The 20,362-nt window shown below is 49.5% G+C and overlaps 1 protein-coding gene across 2 annotated transcripts in view; it reads right to left on the bottom strand.

The window, feature by feature from the left end:
* OSBPL10 (oxysterol binding protein like 10) overlaps positions 1–20,362 on the bottom strand; it is a 281,519-nt gene that overhangs the window by 16,525 nt on the left and 244,632 nt on the right. For both annotated transcript variants that reach the window (XM_065885061.1, XM_065885062.1), the window contains 2 exons: positions 16,396–16,545; positions 2,329–2,806 (listed from right to left, as the gene is read on the bottom strand). In XM_065885061.1, the coding sequence (XP_065741133.1) occupies positions 2,329–2,806; positions 16,396–16,545 (628 nt within the window). The remainder of the gene's footprint in view (positions 1–2,328; positions 2,807–16,395; positions 16,546–20,362) is intronic.

Genomic DNA, 20,362 nt, shown 5'->3' with positions numbered 1-20,362 from the left:
CGGCGAAATATAAATCAAAACCACAGTGATGTATCACCTCACACCTGTCAGAACGGCCATCATCAAAAAGATCACAGGTAACAAATGCTGGAGAGCGTGTGGAGAAAAGGGAACCCTCCTGCACTGTTGGTAGGATGTAAACTGTTGCAGCCGCTACGGAGAACAGTACGGAGGTTCCCAAAAAACTAAAAATAGAACCACCGTACAATCCAGCAATTCCACTTCTGGGTATTTATCCAAAGAAAATGAAAACACTAATTAAAAGAGATATACGCACCCCTCTGTTCATAGCAGCCTTAGTTATAATAACCAAGATATGGAAACAATCTAAGTGCCCATCAACAGACAAATGGATAAAGAAATTGTGGTATAAATATACCATGAAATATTATTCAATCATAAAAATGAACGAAATTCTGCCATTTGTGACAACAGCGATGGACCTAGAAGGTATTGTGCTAAGTGAAGTAAGTCGGAGAAAGACAAATGCTGTAAGATTTCACTTATAGGTGGAATCTAAAACGAATGAACAAACATAACAGAACGGAGTCATAGATTCACAGAACAAACAGGTGGTTGCCAGAGGGGAGACGAGAATTAGATGAGGGAGATTAAGAGGTACATACTTCCAGGTGCAAAATAAATGAGGCATGGGTATGCAGTGCACAATGTAGGGAATAGCGTCAATGATTATGTAATATCTTTAAAAAAAAAAAAAAAAGCCTTGGCATCACCTTTCACTCATACCCCACATGTGATCTCTCCACTTCAGAATTCATCCAGATTCCCAGCCTGTGTTACCTCCGCACCACTCCTGCCCTGGTTCAAACCACCATCGCCTTTTGCCTGGATTATTATCATAATCTCCTAACTGGTCTCCTTGCGTCGCCTTCCCCCTCTTATGGTCTAGTTTCAACAAGCAGCTGGAACAACCTTGCTAAACTGAAAGTCAGATCATGATACTCTTCTGCTCAAAGCCCGCAAGGACTTGGCAGCTCACTTAGTGGGACGCCAACACCCCTGCCGGTGGCCCCTTGAGGCCCCACGTGACCTGGACCCAGTCACCTCTCCGACGGCATCTTCTCCCTCCCACTTCCCTTCTCCCAGCTCCAGCCACACAGGCTTCCTGTCTCAGACCAGCATGCAGGGATGCCCCTGCCTCTGGCCCCTCTGCCTCTGGCCTTGTTCTCTCCACCAAGACACACTCTCTGGGTAATCGACAAAGCCTGCTCATCATCACCTTCTTGGGTCCTTCATCTCCCCCTGGGTCTTTGCTCAGCTGTCACCTTCTCGGTGACGTCTTCCCAGCCGCCACCCCAACCCATCCCAAAGTCCCACTGCTCTCTCCCCGCCATTCCTAGATCCTTTATTTTATTCCCAGGTCCCTTCCCGCCTTAATTTTTCTCCATAGAACCTAGCACCTTCCAAAGCACTATATTGTATTTCCCCAGCAGAAGAGAGAGCTCTGTGAGAACAGAGATTCTTCTGTCTGTTTTGCTCATTCAAGTACCCATGGCTCCCAAGGCAATGGCTGGCAACCAGTAGGTGCTCAATCAGAGCGTGCTAAGTCAATGAAAGGTGTTCTCATCTCCTGGGGTTTGGAAAGGGCTTCCAAGGAGCCGTGTATGCCCTGAAACTGAAAGCCACATTCTGTGCTGGATTTTTCTTTTTCCTGAGAGTCTACAGCCAGAATCTCACGGGGATTTATGACTCAAAAGAAGTTGAAGAACCACTAACACAGGTTCCTGAATTTGACAAGGATGATTATAGTTTCCCTCAAACAATGAATAACCTTCATTCACAGCTGTCTGCTAATAGAGAAACGTGTGATCCAGGAGTGGTCTGATTATACTGGGTTTTCCCTTCAGAACTGCAAGCCCAGCGTCCAGAGATTTGCCTCGGGAATTATTTATGAGCAGATTTTGAATAGGCAGCACTATGATCTTCATTGTCTGTGAGCCAGAAACTGGTGAGAATGAAGAAAAATGTGTTTTCATAGATTTGCAGCCAACTCTAATATTCATACAGAGCTGGAAAGAAAAGGATCTGTAAGGCGGCTCACACACTACTAGCAGGTGAAGATCCAGGTGGGCAGCCTAAGAGGCAAACAGCTGCATCCCACTTACCCCATCACCTCGGCCGCTTTGGGAAATGACCAGAGCCTGGCTCCCAAATAGCAAAACCCATCCATATTTCCAACTCGCCCACTTACTCCCAATTCCGTAACGAAACAAAAACAAAGGCCTCCACACACAAATCCTCAAGTGTCCATCAGGTACACAAATGTCCCTTGGTCAGAGCCCAACTCCACCCAGCGATTTGGCTTACCTTCCCCGATCATTGAGACCCCCACGGACATGCCCATGAACTTGCTTTTGGTCCATATGTGAGTGTTGATGCACAGCCTCTTCTCCTTGCACTCACAGTAGAAGCAGGAGATGGGCGGGTGGTGGGACACCTGCTCGGCCACGAACCGCATTTTGTAGTTCTTGGAAGGGTCGTCGGCCATCGGGTGCTCATGGCCGGAGGGAGTAGGAGTCGCAGTCCTCTTGGGCTTGAACCTGTCCTTGGGAACCTCCCAGGAGCAGTGGAACGTCTCGCCGATGATGGGGTTGTAGGGTTTCTTGGCCAGGGTGCCTTTGCGGCCCTCGTGGAAGGCGGTGAGGTAATACTCCACGAAGCCGATGACCCTGTCCTGTGGCGTGGCCCCTGTGGTGACAGCCAGCAGCAGGTCTGGGTGTGCCAGGAAGTCTGCGTACATCTCCAGCAAGGACCGCTTCTCGAGAATGAACGTGGGAAGCACCACCTGCGGCCAGAGGAGACAAAGTCAGACAGCAAGCCCTGTGGGTGCAGGAGAAAGCTAGAAAGGAAAACGTCAAGCAAGGTCGTAAGGGCGGGTACCAGGGACCAGTTCCTCTGATTTGCGCACACGTGACAAATCAGAGGAAAGGACATCCAACGCCAACCCAGCTTCATGGATTAGACTGCTCTGAGCCATTGTCCTCTCTGCTCACCTGGGCTGAAACAGCAGCCTCTGTCCCTCCCTCCACGGCCAGTGCCCTGCTAACACGCAGCCCTCTTTCACACCCCATCATTTAGAGACGTGAAGCAAATAGCTCCAAAGGGCTTCTTCGTATCCTTCCTGCCATCAGGCACGACCAAGGGGGATGCTCAGTGTGTTCCCACAAACACAGATACGGGGGCTCGTTGGTGCTGCGTCAAAGCGGGGCCCAGGTAGAGCAGGACCCACCACTAAGAACATCTGTTTGGAGATCTCTGTAGGAAGAGCAGCGTATAAACCCTCACAGGATCAGGGCAGGGAAGGAATGTGGAAAGGGCCCGACAAACGTCTCCGGAGGCAAGGCCAGCTAGCGGGCAGTGTCCACAGTGGCTGCCATGGAGAAGAGGGGCCATGGGTAGAGGCTGCCCCCTAGGCTGGGTCAGAAGAAATGAGCAGAAGTTACAAAGAAGTAGGCTGGTACTTAATACTGAAGCTTCTGGTAAATGGACTGGCACAGGGGCCATCCCCTCAGTGTGTCATTGGCCCCATTACTGAAGACAGATAGAAACGTGGATGCTCTGTCAGGCACTAAGGGACTCCTCGTTGGTCCAAAGTGGATCCAAGTGGTCCCTCAGGCACCATACAACCCAAGTGCCTAGAACCCAAGAATTAGGTCACTTAAAGCAAATGATGGACTTTCTGGGAAGCTGGTAAGCCCTCACCATCCCTGATATGCTATCACCCCCCCCCCCCCCGCCGCAGTGTTCTGATGACGTATTACCATTCCACCCCTCGGCTGCAAAAAGACAAGCTTGCGTTGCCCTGGAGCGTCTCACTCTGCTTCTCGTGGTGGCAGTCACGGAGTTCTGAAGCTGGAAGCCCAGCCCTGACCCGCTGGCTCCCCCTTGAACCGTCCGGGTAAGGGAAGGGGTTGACCGAGGTCACGCAGCTGGTTTACACTCCTCACTACATGGCCAGGTCTGTCCTTCTGTCACATCATAGGCCCCAACTCCCACAAAAGCATTGCTAACCAATAATACCACACACAGATCTGTGACCTGGCCCCCACTTCAGCCTGCTGGGACCCTTCCTAGGGAAAGATGGAGATACCGTGGAAGTGAGGTGTCCCGACAGACAGGCGGACATGAGACAGACAGGTGGATATGAAAGCAGCAAAGCACAGAGATTTCAGAGGAAACTGGGGGAAGCCCAGCCCGCTGGGGAGGTGAGGTTGGTACCCCTTCTAATGCTTTTCTGTCCCACTTGAAAACTATGTCAGAGGTCAATGCACCCTCGCTAGGTCGCAAAGCAGCCAGATATAAAATGAGCATGTCACACAACCCAGGTATCACAGCAACACTCCCAATCTAACATGTCTCTCTGGGTGTCAGAAGTGAGTGATTTCTACATTCCTTCTGAGTGTCTTTCTGCTTTACTTTTATAATAAACTAGAAGAAGAAACGTTATTTAAAACACAGCTATGCAAATTAATGGAGATTTCCTAAGTTTCTTTGAGCCACAACTTGACAAACTTGAGTATCTGAGCATCTGAGATGGCCGGGAAAAGTGCATCCTGGCTCAGAACCGCCTTCAGACGCCACTGCTATGACCTCCTACGTCTCTGCGTGGGAACAGGTCAAGTTCAGCTGCCGTCCCCGCGCCCTGTGAGGCCTGCCCTTCTCATGAGCCTCACGGGGGCCTGGCTGCGCCTCCCATGCCTGCCCCCCACAGAGCCACTCAAGGTCCCCCCAGGAATGCTCCCCACCCAGGCTGTGCAGGTTGAGGCTGTGGATTTCAGCAACCTTGGAACTCCCCCCCACCCCCACCCCCGGCCCATGCGACCAAATCAATTGCAAAGTAAAGAAGCCACCAAGGTCCGCATCTCCAGACCTCCCTGAAACACTGCATTCCTGAGCTCCCTCCCGGGCAGGGGGCCCTCTGATGGAGGGCAGGGGTGGGGTGCAGAGTTACACTGAGGAGCTCCACGTGAAGACGGTCCCAAGACCCGGGTTCCTCCTCCCCCACCCCGTGGGATGGGGCGTCTCCGACAACAATCCCACCTCTGGTCAGGGCTGCACCCGAGACTGAAATTAAAAGGAAAGAATCGGGTGGATGTTTACGCTCTCATGGGGTACTTTGGAAAAGGGCAAGAGTTTAAGGCATTTCCCCTAACTTAGCATTTCTGAACTCAGAAGCTGAAGGATTAAAACAAAACAAATAGAAAAAAGAACCCCACTCAGAATCCCAAATCGCTCAGCATCAGAACCCGAAGGCCCCTTCGGGATGCTGCAGGTCAAGGCCCTGGTCTCACAGGTGAGGGGACAGACTGGGGAGAAGGCAGGGAAGGTGTAGGAGAATGTGGGGAACCTCAGGGCTCCCAACTGCCCCCCGAGTTCTGTCCATCACCCGACACATCACAGTTCTCTGCTTCGGGCCAACGAGAGCATCTTCTTTCCCTCAGAGGACGAGGGAGGTGAGCGGTCACTGGACGTCAGAACCGGGATGGCTGGGCCACCCCCTCTCCTGTCCCTAACACGCAGGGGTCAAGAGGCGGCCCAGGGGGAAAAGGTGGGACGAGAGCCCCACCTTCTAGTCCGTTCTACTCTTCCTGGATGACAAGGCAATCCACCAACCCAAAGACTGTCATTAATGTGCAGATGGGAGGGAGACCACAGGCAACTAAGAACACTCACGGTGCCCCCTGTCTGGAAAAATACAGCTGACGCTTCCTAACCCGCCTTCCAGCTGTCACGCCTGCCACTATTTCTTCTCCACACCACAGCTGGAGTCATCTTTCTAAAATCTCTGTAAGACACAAAGTCCAGCCTGGCCCCCACCTCCTCCAGTCCCACAGTATCCCTCACTTTCTGCCCCAGCCCTCCCCTCACAAGTACGTACACACACACACACACACACACACACACACACGAGTTCACTCCTGTTTCCTTTTGCTGCCCTCCCTCCTGCCCTCGTCTAAGTGAGAAACAGCTACTCAGCTCATAGGAGGTAAACTCCTCCGTGAGGTCTTTTCTGACACCTCCTCCTACATCCACCCCCCCCTTCGCTGTACCCATCACGCACCCACATTGTAGCATCCACAGGGCTCTTTTTGCTCTTATCAATGCTATAAAGAGCATTATTGGCACAACTGGGGGGGAATTTTACTATGGGCGTGTAAGAAACAGTATCAAAGCCATGTTAAATTTCTCCAGGGTGACAAATGTGTCGTGTAGGAGAATGACCTTGTTAGGTCATTGATAGCCCATTGAGGTCCACTCACTGATGGATGTCAGGGAAAAGTGTCATGTCTACGACCTACTCTGAAATGGCTCATCAAAAAATAAACACATACGTACATGTGCGTGTGTACCTGCTGTGTGGCGGACATAGAGAAGAAGCAGGGAGAGAGTGGGAGAGGGGAAAGAAGAAAGAAAAATACAAAGTGGCATAATGTTAACAATTGGCCAATAAAGGTGAAGCATATATGTGGAAGTTCATTGTTCTATTCTTGCAACTCTACTGTAGATTGGAAGATGTGCTAAATAAAGAGTTGGAAGAAAAAGAAAAAAAAAAAGGCTCTACTAGGGATGCAATACCTGAGAACTTACTGTCAAAGACAACCCTCCTGAAATGAAAGACACAGGGAATGTGGTCTCACAGCCAACAACAGGTTCAACCCTCGAGGCATGTATTCTGCACTTGACAGTGATGCTGTGGCGTTGTCTGTGCTGGGAAAAGTAGAATTCCCAGAGAGATGGAGGAGAATGGGCAGGAGTGGGGTGACCATCTCCCCTTTCATCTCTTGCTGGTGTTTGTGCAGAATACCCAACCTATGTCCTTTCAAGCCAGCACATTGACCACTGTGGGCAAGACATTTCATTAAAGTGGATTCTCTCTCTTCTATGATCTCCCTGACTTCTTGTTGGTCCCTTTGCCAATAAGTCACTTAATCATCTGTTTCTTGGGCAGTGGACACTGCAGACAGGGAGCCACAAAGTGGTGAGGACTAACTGGACTGTCTGCCTCCAACTGAGCGGTGAGCGATGGCCCAGCTGCTGAGACTTATGGCAGCCAAATGGCTGCAATCGCTACTGCAGATTTATTGAGCCATCAGTCAGGGCTGCCTTTTCTGCCATTAACATAATTAAGACGATAAACTACTTTGGGGAAAGGAAAAAAAAAAGAAGATCTGCACTCAGGATTGAGAGAACAATTAATTACGGCTAAAGTTGCATCAATCTAGAAGTAAATAACTTATCTTTGGATTGGGATCTTAGAATTTGGAAACAATTGATCACCCATCGAGAAAGTCAAAGGGTCCCCCTAAAGAGCAATGGTCCCTTCCCCACAAAGGGAAGCACAGCAGGCCTCCGTCCGATATGGAAGGCCAGAGCAGGTTCCACTTCTCCAAAGAAACATCAGTTAACCTAATAACCTTGAGAGTCATCTACATAATACTCTGTTCTCAGTCTGGGAAACCTACCCGGTGCAAACAAGCAAGGAAGGGAGGCCAAAACTACCTGAGAGTGACCTGTGCAATCCTTCAAGGAAACCAGGGGAAGTACATAAAAATCCAGCCTTACAAAATGAGCAGGAGAGGATTCACACTGCCAAAGGCCCACGGAATGCTCCCCCTGGTTTCCTTAAAGGGCCAGCTCCCTTCCTGTGCATCTCATGGTGCTTGGGACACCAGGAAAGGCACTCATTAAAACAAATGATACAAGTGAACCTACTTACAAAACAGAAATAGACTCACAGACATAGAAAACAAACATGGTTACCAAAGGGGAAAGGTGGGTGGGAGGGATAAATATGGAGGTTGGGATTAACAGATACACACTACTATATATAAAATAAACAACAAGGACCTACTGTTATAGTACAGGGAACTCTACTCAATATTTCGTAATAACCTATAATGGAAAACCCTCTGAAAAAGAATATATATATATATATATATATATATATATATATATGAATCACTTTGCTCTACACCTGAAACTAACAGAACATTGTAAATCAACTATACTTCAATAAAAATTTATTTTTAATAAAAATATTTTTTTTTAAAAAAGGGCCCCTGGGCTTCTCTGGTGGCACAATGGTTGAGAGTCCGCCTGCTGATGCAGGGGACATGGGTTCGTGCCCTGGTCCGGGAGGATCCCACATGCCGCGGAGCGGCTGGGCCCGTGAGCCATGGCCGCTGAGCCTGCGCATCTGGAGCCTGGGCTCCGCAACGGGAGAGGCCACAAGAGTGAGAGGCCAGCGTACCATAAATAAGTAAGTAAGTAAGTAAATAAATAAATAAATAAATGGCCCAGCTTGCAGGAGAGTCAGAAACCGTGAGCCGAGGTTCATCTCTTGGCAGCGACAACCACGTGGACCTGGGCAAATTTCCCCTTTAGAAGAAGGAGCTTAAGCACAGCACTGTTAATCCGTGCTTGTTGTGACTGACGCTGGAAATTCAACCTAATAAAATGAATCAATCAAGGAAAAAGCTGTGAGTTCAAGATGTCCACTGTATCATTATAACACCAAGAAGCCACTTGTGGAGGAAGTACAAGACAACGCAGTGACCTGGGGGGAGGTTATGCATCCGTGAGCAGGAACGCAGGCCATGAGAATGTTCTCGTCCTTGAACCCAGTGGCAGGCACGTGGGTGTCTGTCGTGAGGCAATTCTCTATCCCGGGGGCACACAAACCGCAACCACAAACCACGTCTCCTCTTGGTTCAACAAACAGCTCTACTGGAACCATTTAAATAATTCTTTAAGAATCATAGAAACTTCACAACGATCTCAGCAAGCTTCTCTCTCAATGTACAAATCTTGTCTAACATCCTTGAGGACAGGATGTGCACGGGGCACCCAAGGAGTGTTCAATCCACCTTTGCTTTGCACTAGTTTCAACCACAGTCTGCAGCCCCAGACTCCCACCTGCTCTATGGAATCAGTTATGCCTTCTGGAAGGGCTCACAATCCCCTCTTCCAGCAGATCTCTGTCCCATCTGAATCTGTAAAATTTGAGTTTAGACCAAATCCCTTGAGGAATCCACAGAGGTCACAGGCCCAACCTGGACCTTGCTGTTCCCCACAACCACCCCCCCCCCAAAATCTCAATTTCAAGCACCCCCCTCCTCTCATCACCCGGTACGTCCAGCTCACTCCATCACAGCCCCAGCCCCAAGACCCCATCACGTCCACCATCCCCTGTCGCCTCATTTCCCTCCACGCCCACCATGGCATGCCTGCCCCACCTGACACTCACTCCCTTGATCTGCCACCACCACCACGCCCTGGCCCCTCGGCCCTCTCTCCCTCTGGGGGGTCAGCCAGCAAACCCCAACCCTGGTTTAATCCACCTCCTCACGTTCTCCGAGCCTCAACCTGGCAGCTCAACTTACCTGGAGAAAAGAGACACATGCTTGTTGGTCTCACTTTAAATTCGTGACCTAGAATCCTTACGTGCCCCGCCCCGGGGCGGGGCGAGGGGCAATCCTGCCACCTCCTTCCTCCGTCTGAGAGGGCCACTCATCCCTGCTGCCTCCTCCCTCCCCAAATCTCTAACAGCCCTTCCCTCTTCATCACCCTCACTGCTCTGAATCCTTGACACGTGGCTGTGCAGATGTGGGAGCAAGACGGGATTATCCCTGCTTTACAGGCAAGGAAACAGAGACATTCAGAAGTGAGGTAACAGCTGGGGCGCGTCCCGGCTCAGAACCACGTGCGTAAACACAGAGCTGAGGGTCCCCCGGGGTCCCCGCCCCTCCGCTCTGCTGCTTGCCTCCTGCTACAATGGTGGGCTGTCCTAGCTAGGGACAGACTCTCCGCACCTCATGGGATCCCAGAACCCCTCCCCTCTCAAGTTCCCGCAGGCATCCCCGCCCTCTCTCCCGACCTATCGTTCCCATCAGCATTCAAACATCTTCAGAAACCAAAGTTCTTTGTTCCAGAGCTTCGTCCCAATTTTCTGCTTCCCTTTTGCATCAAAGCTCCTTGAAACGCCATCTTTACTCCCTGTCACCACTTTTCTCCCCATCCTCCCTTGAAGCCACCTAATCAAACTTTGACCAAAACAAAGGCAATGGTCCCTCTGCAGGCTTGTTGGCTGCAGTGCCTCGCAGCGGAGAACTCCCTTCTCCTTCAAACACTGCCTGTGTGTGACTTCATGTCATCATGTTCCTCTGCTTCCTACCCCCACTCCCCTCAGCTGACCCTCCTCAGTCTCCTCTGCTGGACCCTTCTCATCTCTCCAGCCTTCACATACTGGAGATTCCCCGGACTCGGCCTTTGGACTTTCCCCCTACATCTCTACTCACTCCCTAAAGGGGGGTTACCATCTCCCGAGTTGGACCACCCTCTGCACATTGTTCACTCTCAAACTGGTACCCAAGCTTCACTCACAAACCCCAGGCTTCTATCCTCAGCTGCCTACACATCCTCTCAATTTGGATGCAGAATTGAATGGATCCCTCAGACCCAAGAGACCCAAGGTTGAATCTGGGATATCCCCCGAAACACCCCAACCTCCTCTTCCCATAGCCTCTCCCCCCTTGGTAAGCGGGGCTGGTGGTCTGCTCCACGGGTGGCCCTCGATGAACCCAAGCCCCTGGAATTCACACCCCTGAAGAGTCCCCTTGTGGTACTTTAATCAACAGAGTGGAAGTGACACAGTGTCAGTTTGGGGCCCAAGGCTTATCAGCACCCAGTTTGGCCCTCCTGGGAGTTTTGAGCCACCGTGTAAGAGTCTGGCAACCCAGCTGGACAGACCATGTGGGAAGGATTCATGGAGACAGAAAGGTTACAAGATTTCTTGAGGAGAGAGAGGCCCAGCTGTCCCAGCCACGTTCAGCCTACAACCAGCCTACCAGCTGATGACAGGTACACGAGTGACCATTGGCAAGACCAGCAAAAGAGCCACCCAGCTGAGCCCAGCCCAGACTGTGAACATAAATAAAATGGTTATTTTAAGCCACTTCGTTTAGGGTGGTCAATCCCTCAGCAATAGGTCACTGAAACAAACAGCAGCTCTAATGTTTATTATTCCGGTTGCTCAGGTTGAAATCTTAGAGTCATTCTTTATTCCTCTTTTGCTCATACCTTACAACAAAACCACATGCAAAAAGGATACCTGTAGCCTGCTGGCACGTCTTCTAAGTACACCCAGAAACTGCCACTGCCCTTGCCATTGTCTGTCACTTCCTCCATTCCCACCCTGACCCTGCTGCCTGCACCCCACTTGCCCCGTCCCAGTTTACTTTCTATAAAAGAGTCAAAATAATCTTTTCAAAATACAAGGAAAGCCCTGCATTCCTTTGTTCAAAACTCTCTGACAGCCACCCACATCATCCATAATAACACCCCAAGTCCTCACAATGTCCGGCGAGGCCCTCCGATCCAGCCCCTGCTGTCTTGCCAATTTAATTTCTTGCCAACCCACGCGGGTCAACTCTGATCCAGACACAATGGCCTCCCTGCTCGTCCTCAAAATGCCAGGCAAGGGCCACCTTGGGCCTTGTCCACTCACTGACACGGCTGGCCCGAACAGCTTTCCACTACATGGTCACCTGGCTGGCTTCCTCATCTTCACCTGGCCTGTACTCCAGTGACACCTGGAGAGTCCTGCGCTGAGCAGCTCATCTAAGAGGCTCACCGGCCCCATCAGCTTTCCATCCCCACCCGCCATGCTCTGTGTCTCTCCACTGTGTTTGCATCTCCACATTCTTTTCTTTTCTCTCTCTAGCTTATTGTCTGTCTCTTTCCACCATCACACAAGCTCCGCGAGGCGTGGATTCTGTTTTGTTCACTGCTGCACTCCCAGTGCCTAGAACAGTACCTGGCAGGTGTAGTACTCAATAAGTACTTGTTAGATGAGAGAGCATGTGCGTTACTGACGGCTGCCTTTCATAGCCCTGAAAACATGGTAAAAATTGTCATAAACCCCCAAGCTCAACCTTGCATCCTGTGGGCCCCCTCCGCGGAGCCCACAAATTATCAGGGCAGCAACTCTGAAAAACATATGTTTCCCACCTGCTCCAAGGCCTCCAAAGGTTTCCCATCACCCTCAGGATCAGGTTCACCTTCCTTCAATGGCCCACAAGGCTCTGCAGATCTAACCCTAGCCCCCACTCCAGGTTCCCCCATGCCCCGCCAGCACACACTCCCCCCAGCCTACACTCCCCCCAGCCTCACCGCCTTCGCTCTCTGGCTTTGCCCAATACTGTTCCCTCCACCAGGAATGCCCTTCCTCTAGTTCCTTCCACTACTGCCCACTCACCCTCCAGGCTCAACCTACATGTCCCTTTGTCAAAGAGCCCTTCTGTGCCCTCCATCTTCTGTGGCTCCTCCTTTTTCCCTCATTTTCCTTCCTGGGCTACCCATGATTTGTGCAATTGTAGCAGGTTATCCAGTAGAGGAATTCACCAGCAACTTGGGCTTCTGGAACCACAACTGAGGAAGGAGGACAGACCAAGGTGCTTCTGGAGGCAGGACCAGATACCTACTTTGGGGGGCCCAGTGAAAGCAAAAATGCAAGTCCTCTTGTTCAAAATGATTAAGAATTTCAAGACAGCAACAGCAGAGCAGTAAACCAAGCCTGGGATGCTTCTGAGCATGGGATGTTATACAACCCCACTGGTCACTTGCCCAGGAAACTGATGACCACAGTTAATGAACTAAAGCAAAATACAGCACTCAAGGCCCAGTGAGGCTGGTGACCTGGGAATGCAGCTGTGCTGGACACCTCCACAAAGATGGGGCTGCGCACTTATCTTAGGGAGAGATCAAAGCTTCATCCTCAAGTCGTGGAAGGTAACCTCTCCAGGGTGCCTGCTCATCGAACCAAGTGCCATTCAGGCCAAGCTCATCCACTGCCAGCTTAGCACAAGCTTAACTGAATGACACAGACAAGAGCCAAGAAGAGACAATAAGGAAAGAGATAATCTACAAATAACAAATGCTGGAGAGGGTGTGGAGAAAAGGGAACCCTTCTACACTGCTGGTGGGAATGTAAATTGATATAGCCACTATGGAGAACAGTATGGAGGTTCCTCAAAAAACTAAAAGTAGAGCTACCATATGATCCAGCAATCCCACTTCTGGTCATATAACTGGAAAAAACCATAATTCAAAAGGATACATGCACCCCTATATTCACAGAAGCACTATATACAATAGCCAAGACAGGGAAACAACCTAAATGTACATCGACAGAGGAATGGATAAAGAAGATGTGGTACATGTAGACAATGGAATATTACTCAGCCATTAAAAAGAATGAAATAATGCCATTTGTAGCAACATGGATGGACCTAGAGATGATCATACTAAGTAAGTCAGACAGAGAAAGACAAATATCACATGATATCACTTATATGTGGAATCTAAAATACAACACAAATGAACATATCTATGAAACAAAGCAGACTCAGAGACATAGAGAACAGACTTGTGGTTGCCAAAGGGAAGCGGGTGGGAGAGGGATGGAGGGGGAGTTTGGGATTAGCAGACGGAAACTATTACATATAGGATGGATAAACAACAAGGTCCTACTGTATAGCACAGGGAACTATATCCAATATCCTATGATAAACCGTAATGGAAAAGAATATGAAAGAGAATATATATGTATGTATAACTGAATCACTTTGCTGTACAGCAGAAAGTAACACAGCATTATAAGTCAACTATACTTCAATAAAATTTTTTTTAAAAAGGGGAAGATACAATTTCATCAACATTTTTACAGGGCAGGGCAACGAAAGCCCAAAAGCCTCATGGGACAATAAAAGGTTTCCCTCTTCCTTTCACAAGTATTTCAGCTTGTCAAATGTTCCCCTGGTTTCTGAATAACAGCTTCTTCCCAGTAAATAAGTTAATGAACAACAGATTAGAAAAGTTTTTCTTTCTGATAGCTGACTGTTGGATAAACACGTTTGCTCTTTTAGGAAAAGGCGACGTACACTTCTCATGATTTCCATATTTTAAAACAAGAGGGACTTCCCTGGCGGTCCAGTGGTTAGGACTCTGAGCTTTCACTGCAGGGGGCATGGATTTGATCCCCCGTCAGGGAACTAAGATCCCACATGCCGTGCGGCACAGCCAAATAAAAAAATTAAAAAATAAAACACAGGAGCCAGAAGGTGATGTCTCTGAGACACTCCACCTGCCGTCATACAGTCCCCTCAGTGCTGTTGGGTTTCTCCACATCTGACCTGGGCAACTTCAGTTACTCTGACAGTCTCTCTCCTGTATCACTCAGGAGTCTACATTGAATTAATAGAATATGATCCACGATGCAAATATATTTCACATGGTGACCCAGTACACACGTATCAACAGAACTAAAAAGTTTCACCTGCTGTACACTCTGGTATTTTCTAATGTATTTTATTTCATTTTTTAGAAATGATCATCTGACCCACTAAACTGGTTTTACAACCCACAAAATGGGCTGTGAACCAGAGTTTGGAAACATGGTTTGGGGTCAAATTAGTGATGTCACAGCCCAGATTCCAGCCCCCAGGTCTTCACTCAAAGCTCCGTCTGAGTGGTCTACACTCAGACAGGAATCAGAGAGGGGGCTTTTTAAAAGGCAAGCACTTAAGCGATTCTTCTAGCAAAAAGGATGCAAATGACATGGCCAGGTGACAGAAATTAAGAGAAGGCAGCAGGATGTCAGCTTGGTGTGTGGAGCCCCCGAGCAGAGGGCAGGGAAAGGGGAGACAAGGGAACCTTCAAGGTCACACTGCTCAGCATGCGTCCCCAATCCCATGGAAAGTAGTGCAGGTTCCCAGGATGTCAGACTCCCTCATGATCAAACCCATGAGAACACCCCCAAGAAAAGGCTTTTCTGTCCCCTCTGAGGCTCCCTGTTGTCGCTTTCCTCTTCAAAGAGCCTGTCTCACCCACCCCCTCCCTCTCGCTGGTCTGGTCTCCAGGCCAAGCTGAGCTTGTGGAATCCAGCCCCTTCCAGGCAGCCAAACAAGCCCACGACCCTCAAGGCAGTTTCCCCAGGCTGCACCTTCAGGGGCTCCGACCATTTCAAGTAGGCCTTCGGGATCCAGAACTTTCATTCCCAGCACACCCTCCCATGGTCACGTCCCTCCCTCCTAATCACAATGCACCTACTGAAACTGAGCAGGACCCTGTGGGGCTCCAGGGCATGGAAGCCTTTCAAACAGTTGCTAATCAGGGAAGGGAGGGGATGCAGAGACAAGGGAGGAGCAGTCAGGAAACAATAGTGCAGCCTTGGGGCAGGGTCCTGGTTCAGTCTCAAGGGATACACATTAACAATGTCTTTGAACTCTTCTGCAGAAAGAAAACCCTCAACAAATGGGAAATGTTAGCATTCTTCTTTCCAGAGAAGACCACCTGAGGCCAGACGGGAGGAGTGCAGGCCCTTCACACACCCTGATCCTTATCGGCAACCCAGCCCTTGAATTCCTTACCTCCCAGTTTGGGACACACAGTTTTGTGGGGCAGGAGCTCGCTGTGTCTCCCTTTGCCTGGCAAAGCAATAAATTAGCTATTCTTTTCTACTTCACCCAAAACTCTGTCTCCAAGATTCGATTCGGCACCAGTGCAAAGAAGCCAAGCTTTCGGCAACAGCATCAGGACGGGCAAGGGAAGCCGGGTGGGCTGGACAGCAGGCATCTCCCACCACCCACAACGCTCCCGAGGCCCACACACCTCTCAGCTGCATGCAGAGTGGCCTTCCCTCTCTCCTCCAGATCGAAGCCACTGCCCGGAGGCAGGGAAGGCTCCACGGGGGCCATCGCCCGGCCACCAGCGTGGAGGATGCTGGGTCCTCTTGATGAGGTTTCCCAGGATGGGCGCAGCACCAACAAGAGTTATTGTGCGTCTACCAACCAGCGGGCACACAGCTCTCCACGTGAGCAGCGAGGTCTGGATCATCAATGGGGTTAAGGCCAATGACAGCCAGCAACAGGAGGTGGCCAGGTGCCCAGAGGCGGGGTGGGGGGGGGGGTGGTGGTGCAGGTGGAGGCAGCCTCACTCTTTCCCACACCATTTCCTTCCTCCTGTTTTCTCTCTGTGGCCAATGCGCCACGTCCATCTCTCTAGGTCACCTTTAATCCTCTCCAGGACACAGCAGGAGACAAAGAAATCCCATCTTGAATTGTCCTTATCATCTTGTGTGCTTTCCCTGCCCTTGAAGCATTGCAGCTCCTCCAGAGAAGCAAATGCAAGGCTCATGCTCTGGGGATGATCGTTTACATAAAATATCCTTTCCAATAATCCCCGGAACATCCATACTTGACCGCAGCTCTGACCCTTCCCCACTCTGCATCCCCAGTCTCCGGAGCGGGAAAGCCTGTGAGGGACAGAAGGCACCCAGACAACTGGCCACAAGCCCCAGGGGACACGTCCACCTACCTTGGTCAGATCCATTCCAAGTTTGAGCTGAGAAATGAGGTGAAGGATTACACTGCGCTGATCCTCCATGACGCCCACTTCCGTCTCTTCCTGATCTTCAGTGTCACTTTTCTCATCTTCTGACAAAACCAATTCGGGGCCTGAGTTTGGCTAAAACGAGATCATCAGTAAAAATCACCAGCCTGGCCCTGAGAAGCTAGAAGCACAGCACTGAACCCATGTGCTTAGCAAGGGCAGAGAACCCAAGCCTGCCCAGATAGAGTTTCTCCATAAACTGGTCCTCCCAGCCGTGGGCAGAAGACGATCCTTTTTTTTTTTTTTGCGGTACGCGGGCCTCTCACTGTTGTGGCCTCTCCCGCTGTGGAGCACAGGCTCCGGACGCGCAGGCCCAGCGGCCATGGCTCACGGGCCCAGCCACTCTGCGGCATGTGGGATCCTCCCGGACCGGGGCACGAACCCGCGTCCCCTACATCGGCAGGCGGACTCCCAACCACTGCGCCACCAGGGAAGCCCAGAAGACGATCTCTGGGGTGCAGGCCCTACCTTTAAGCACCTGAGGAGCCCTCTCATCTTCCCCTCAACTGTGAGCGAGCCTTCTAGCCTAAGCACCTCCCCCGACAAGAAAGCTTCCTGCCCTCTAAGAAACTAACTATAATATTCAAGTGTGAGTCCCTTCACCTAGGCTATTCCCAAATAATATTCTCCTGTTAACTTGTACAACCCAGGGCACTATAGCTAATGTAAATTTCTGTTTATAAGCAAAAGTCAGACACCCCTGAAACTGACATTACCTTATTTATGGGAAAATTTACTCTGAAATTATTTCTATTCCCGTTAGTGAGTATCACTACAGCAAGTTAAAAAAAAAAAAAAAAAAAAAGGCTCAGTGCTGGCATTAATTTATGGAGGGAAGCAAAAATGAAAATGTAAAGAAAAAGTCTGAAATTTTATAATAATGCTAAGCTTCAACCTGGCTAACAGACCCTGCACATTCCTTGATGCAAGTTTTATTCATTCAGTTGCTTGATTCCAGTTTTCCAAATTACAGAGAAAGCAGGCAAGTTAATAAAATATGCAAGGTGGACTGCTGAGTGCATAATTTTCCAATACCTAGCTACCAAGAACTCTGGCTACAATTACAGCTGTCCTCACAATTCTGTTGAAAGAAATAATCCTATTCACCATTCTTCATTTAGGTATGTTCTCATAGTACTTGTTTCTATGTCAGCAAAATCACTCTACACAAAACGCTACGTAATTGTTTCTCATTACTGTTGACTGGTAATTACTAATGAACTTAACATAGAGAAACACGGGAGCCCACACATTTTAATATAAAAGGATACAGACTTGCCCGAATATCCAAGCAAAAACTGATCATTTTCAATCTCATTAGACAGAAGCATCTCATCTACTTCCAAAACACAAAAGTTATTTAGCGATCAAGGTGTTTATAATTGTCCTTCCTCACCAACACTCCAGAGCAAGTATGGTGCTCTTTCCACCAGGGTAGCATTTTTAAAATTTCAGTTGAAATGGACATTTACCATAGACATACTGCTCAAATTATTCCCAAGGCCATGGGGCTTTCCTCCAGCCACAAGTCAAGTTTCCATCATGTGCCTGGTTCCCTAGACTCATGTCATGTGTGTTATGTGACATCATTGGAAAGGTGCTTTGCTAGATATACTGAAATAACTGAGGGCCCCTGACCCCCACCATGGTCCAGAGAAGACTAACCAGAGGGGGAGTCTGGGGCCATGGGCCACCCTGATTCCACACCGGGAAATCAGAGACAGAGGGACAGGAGCCAGCACTTGCTATCAATGCCCGGAAGCCCCCTACCTCTCCTCCAGCTTCAGCTCCTGTGTTGCAGTGCCCATGGCAGCCAAGGTCACTGTGGTTACGAGTCTGACGGGCTAAAGCAGGGCCACCGTCCCATATACTTGCCCTCCTGACCTTCCCTGCTCCTTCCCCCTCCTCCTCTGAGTTTCAGGCAAGTTTTAAAGGGTGGCTGTCTCCATTCACTGTGAGTTTGCATTTCCCGTCAGTTGGCACCAAAGCCAGAGAGCTCAGACACACTCCTTTCAATGCCAAGGTGATGGAGCTGCTACTTCCTTTGCAGTATCGTGCTGGGTGGTCACCTATATTAGCAGACATCCCCTCCACCCAGGGCAGTGGGGCAGGAGAGGGCAAGGCCTGGGTATCTTGTGTGGCAGGAAAAAGGACAATTGAAAGCAAATCACGCTACCATCCTGCACTCAAGGGGGTGGGCATAGCTTTCAAGGTCCTTATACATCTCAACAAGAAAGGGAGCTCCATGGGAAAAGAATCTGTAAAAGAACAGATACATGTATGTGTATAACTGAATCACTTTACCCCTGAAATTAACACAACATTGTTAATCAACTGTACCCAATATAAAATAAAAATTAAAAACAAAAACCAAAAAAAAAAAGAGAGAGAAAAGGAGCTCCACCTGGAGTGCAATTGTTCCTGCTTGAAATTAGCTGCTCTCACAAAGCACTGATTGTAAACTAAACAAATCAATAGCTCACGCAAGTTTTATGAAGTAAAGAATTGTTCTTTCTTCTGAAAGTGTGATTTTCCCATCTGCTCACAAGCCAGTGCAACCCTCCCACCCACTGCCACACTCGCAGGGAGATGCTTACAAACCACAGGGACCAAGCGTCTCCTGCCGTCTGCCTTCCTTGGAAACCAAACGCAGCTGGTCCCTGATTTCCAGGAGCCAAGACGCCTTCTGCAAGCTCCCGCCACATCATACGAAGAACATACACTACTGTGCACACAAACGCCTCCAGCTTGTCCCACTTCAATCAACGTCACGTTTCCTGTGTCTGGTGATGCCGTCAGGGACACTGGCTCCAGCAAGGGGAATTAAGGCTGGTGCACAGGCCTCAGAAGCTGACTCACTCCAAGGCGACTGGCGACCAGAGCTCCTTGGGACCCTGAAGTCCCGCCAAGGAAGGAAAGGCCACGGGGAGCCTGACACACATCCCCTCACTGGCACAGACCCTTAGCAGACGGTGCCCTAAGCTTAAACAAGGATCCAGCAATAATTCTGTCTCCTGCAGCTTCGGAAAACTTGCAAAAATTCTCTTATCCAACCTTGAGTAAATAATCAGGGTTTAAAAATAAAGCTGGCTTCATTCATCACGTTGTCAGTGAACGTCTTAGAGGACACCCCCAATTCCACCCACACTGGAACTCAAGTCCATATGCAGAAGGTGAGACCACCCTCTGGTGTGGGCCCAAAATGGGGGTACGTGGATGGAGGGTAGGGGTTCCCAACAGGGCATGTCGGTCTGAAGGAGGTCAACTGGCCATGTAAACACCAATCTGTGGGCACCCGCAAAGCACCCATGCATGGTTAGCAGGGGCTCTGAGAAATGGAGATTTCGAAGAACCAGGCTTTGATGGAGTTTTAAAGACAGAAAACCTTCCCTTTTAGGGTCAAGGGTTTGCAGATTCTGCTGTTCTGATGTGAAACCCACAACAACGGAACGGTCAGTGGATCCAAGTCTGCTTTCCACAGTCAGGCCCACGTGCTCATCACATCCTCACCCCCCGGCTCATCAAGTTCCGCTCCTCTCCTGGGTACCCCTGTATGCCCACGCCCTCCTATACCAATGGATTTCTGCTTGTAAAGTGATGACAACCGTCCTGAGGTGATCAGAGGTGGCAGAACGGTCTTTCTCCACCTCAGAAGAAAACTGAAAATAAGAAATGGCTTTTTCTTATTTTCTGAGACAGTTCCTAAGACTGAGACAGTTCCTAAGACTCAAGCAAGAAGAATCTTTAAATACTGCCGTTCCCCAGAGAGCTTTGCAAATGAGCCAGCCTGAACCGTAAAAATGTACACAAACTTGAAGATAAAATGGGATTAGAATATGTTGTAAAGAGAAGCAGGCTTTGGAAAAAAGAGGTTTTTAATAAAAACAAAAAA

This window comes from Phocoena phocoena, chromosome 10, assembly GCF_963924675.1.
Source record: "Phocoena phocoena chromosome 10, mPhoPho1.1, whole genome shotgun sequence".
Lineage (NCBI taxonomy): Eukaryota > Metazoa > Chordata > Mammalia > Artiodactyla > Phocoenidae > Phocoena > Phocoena phocoena.
This window is presented reverse-complemented; position numbering and strand designations above follow the sequence as displayed.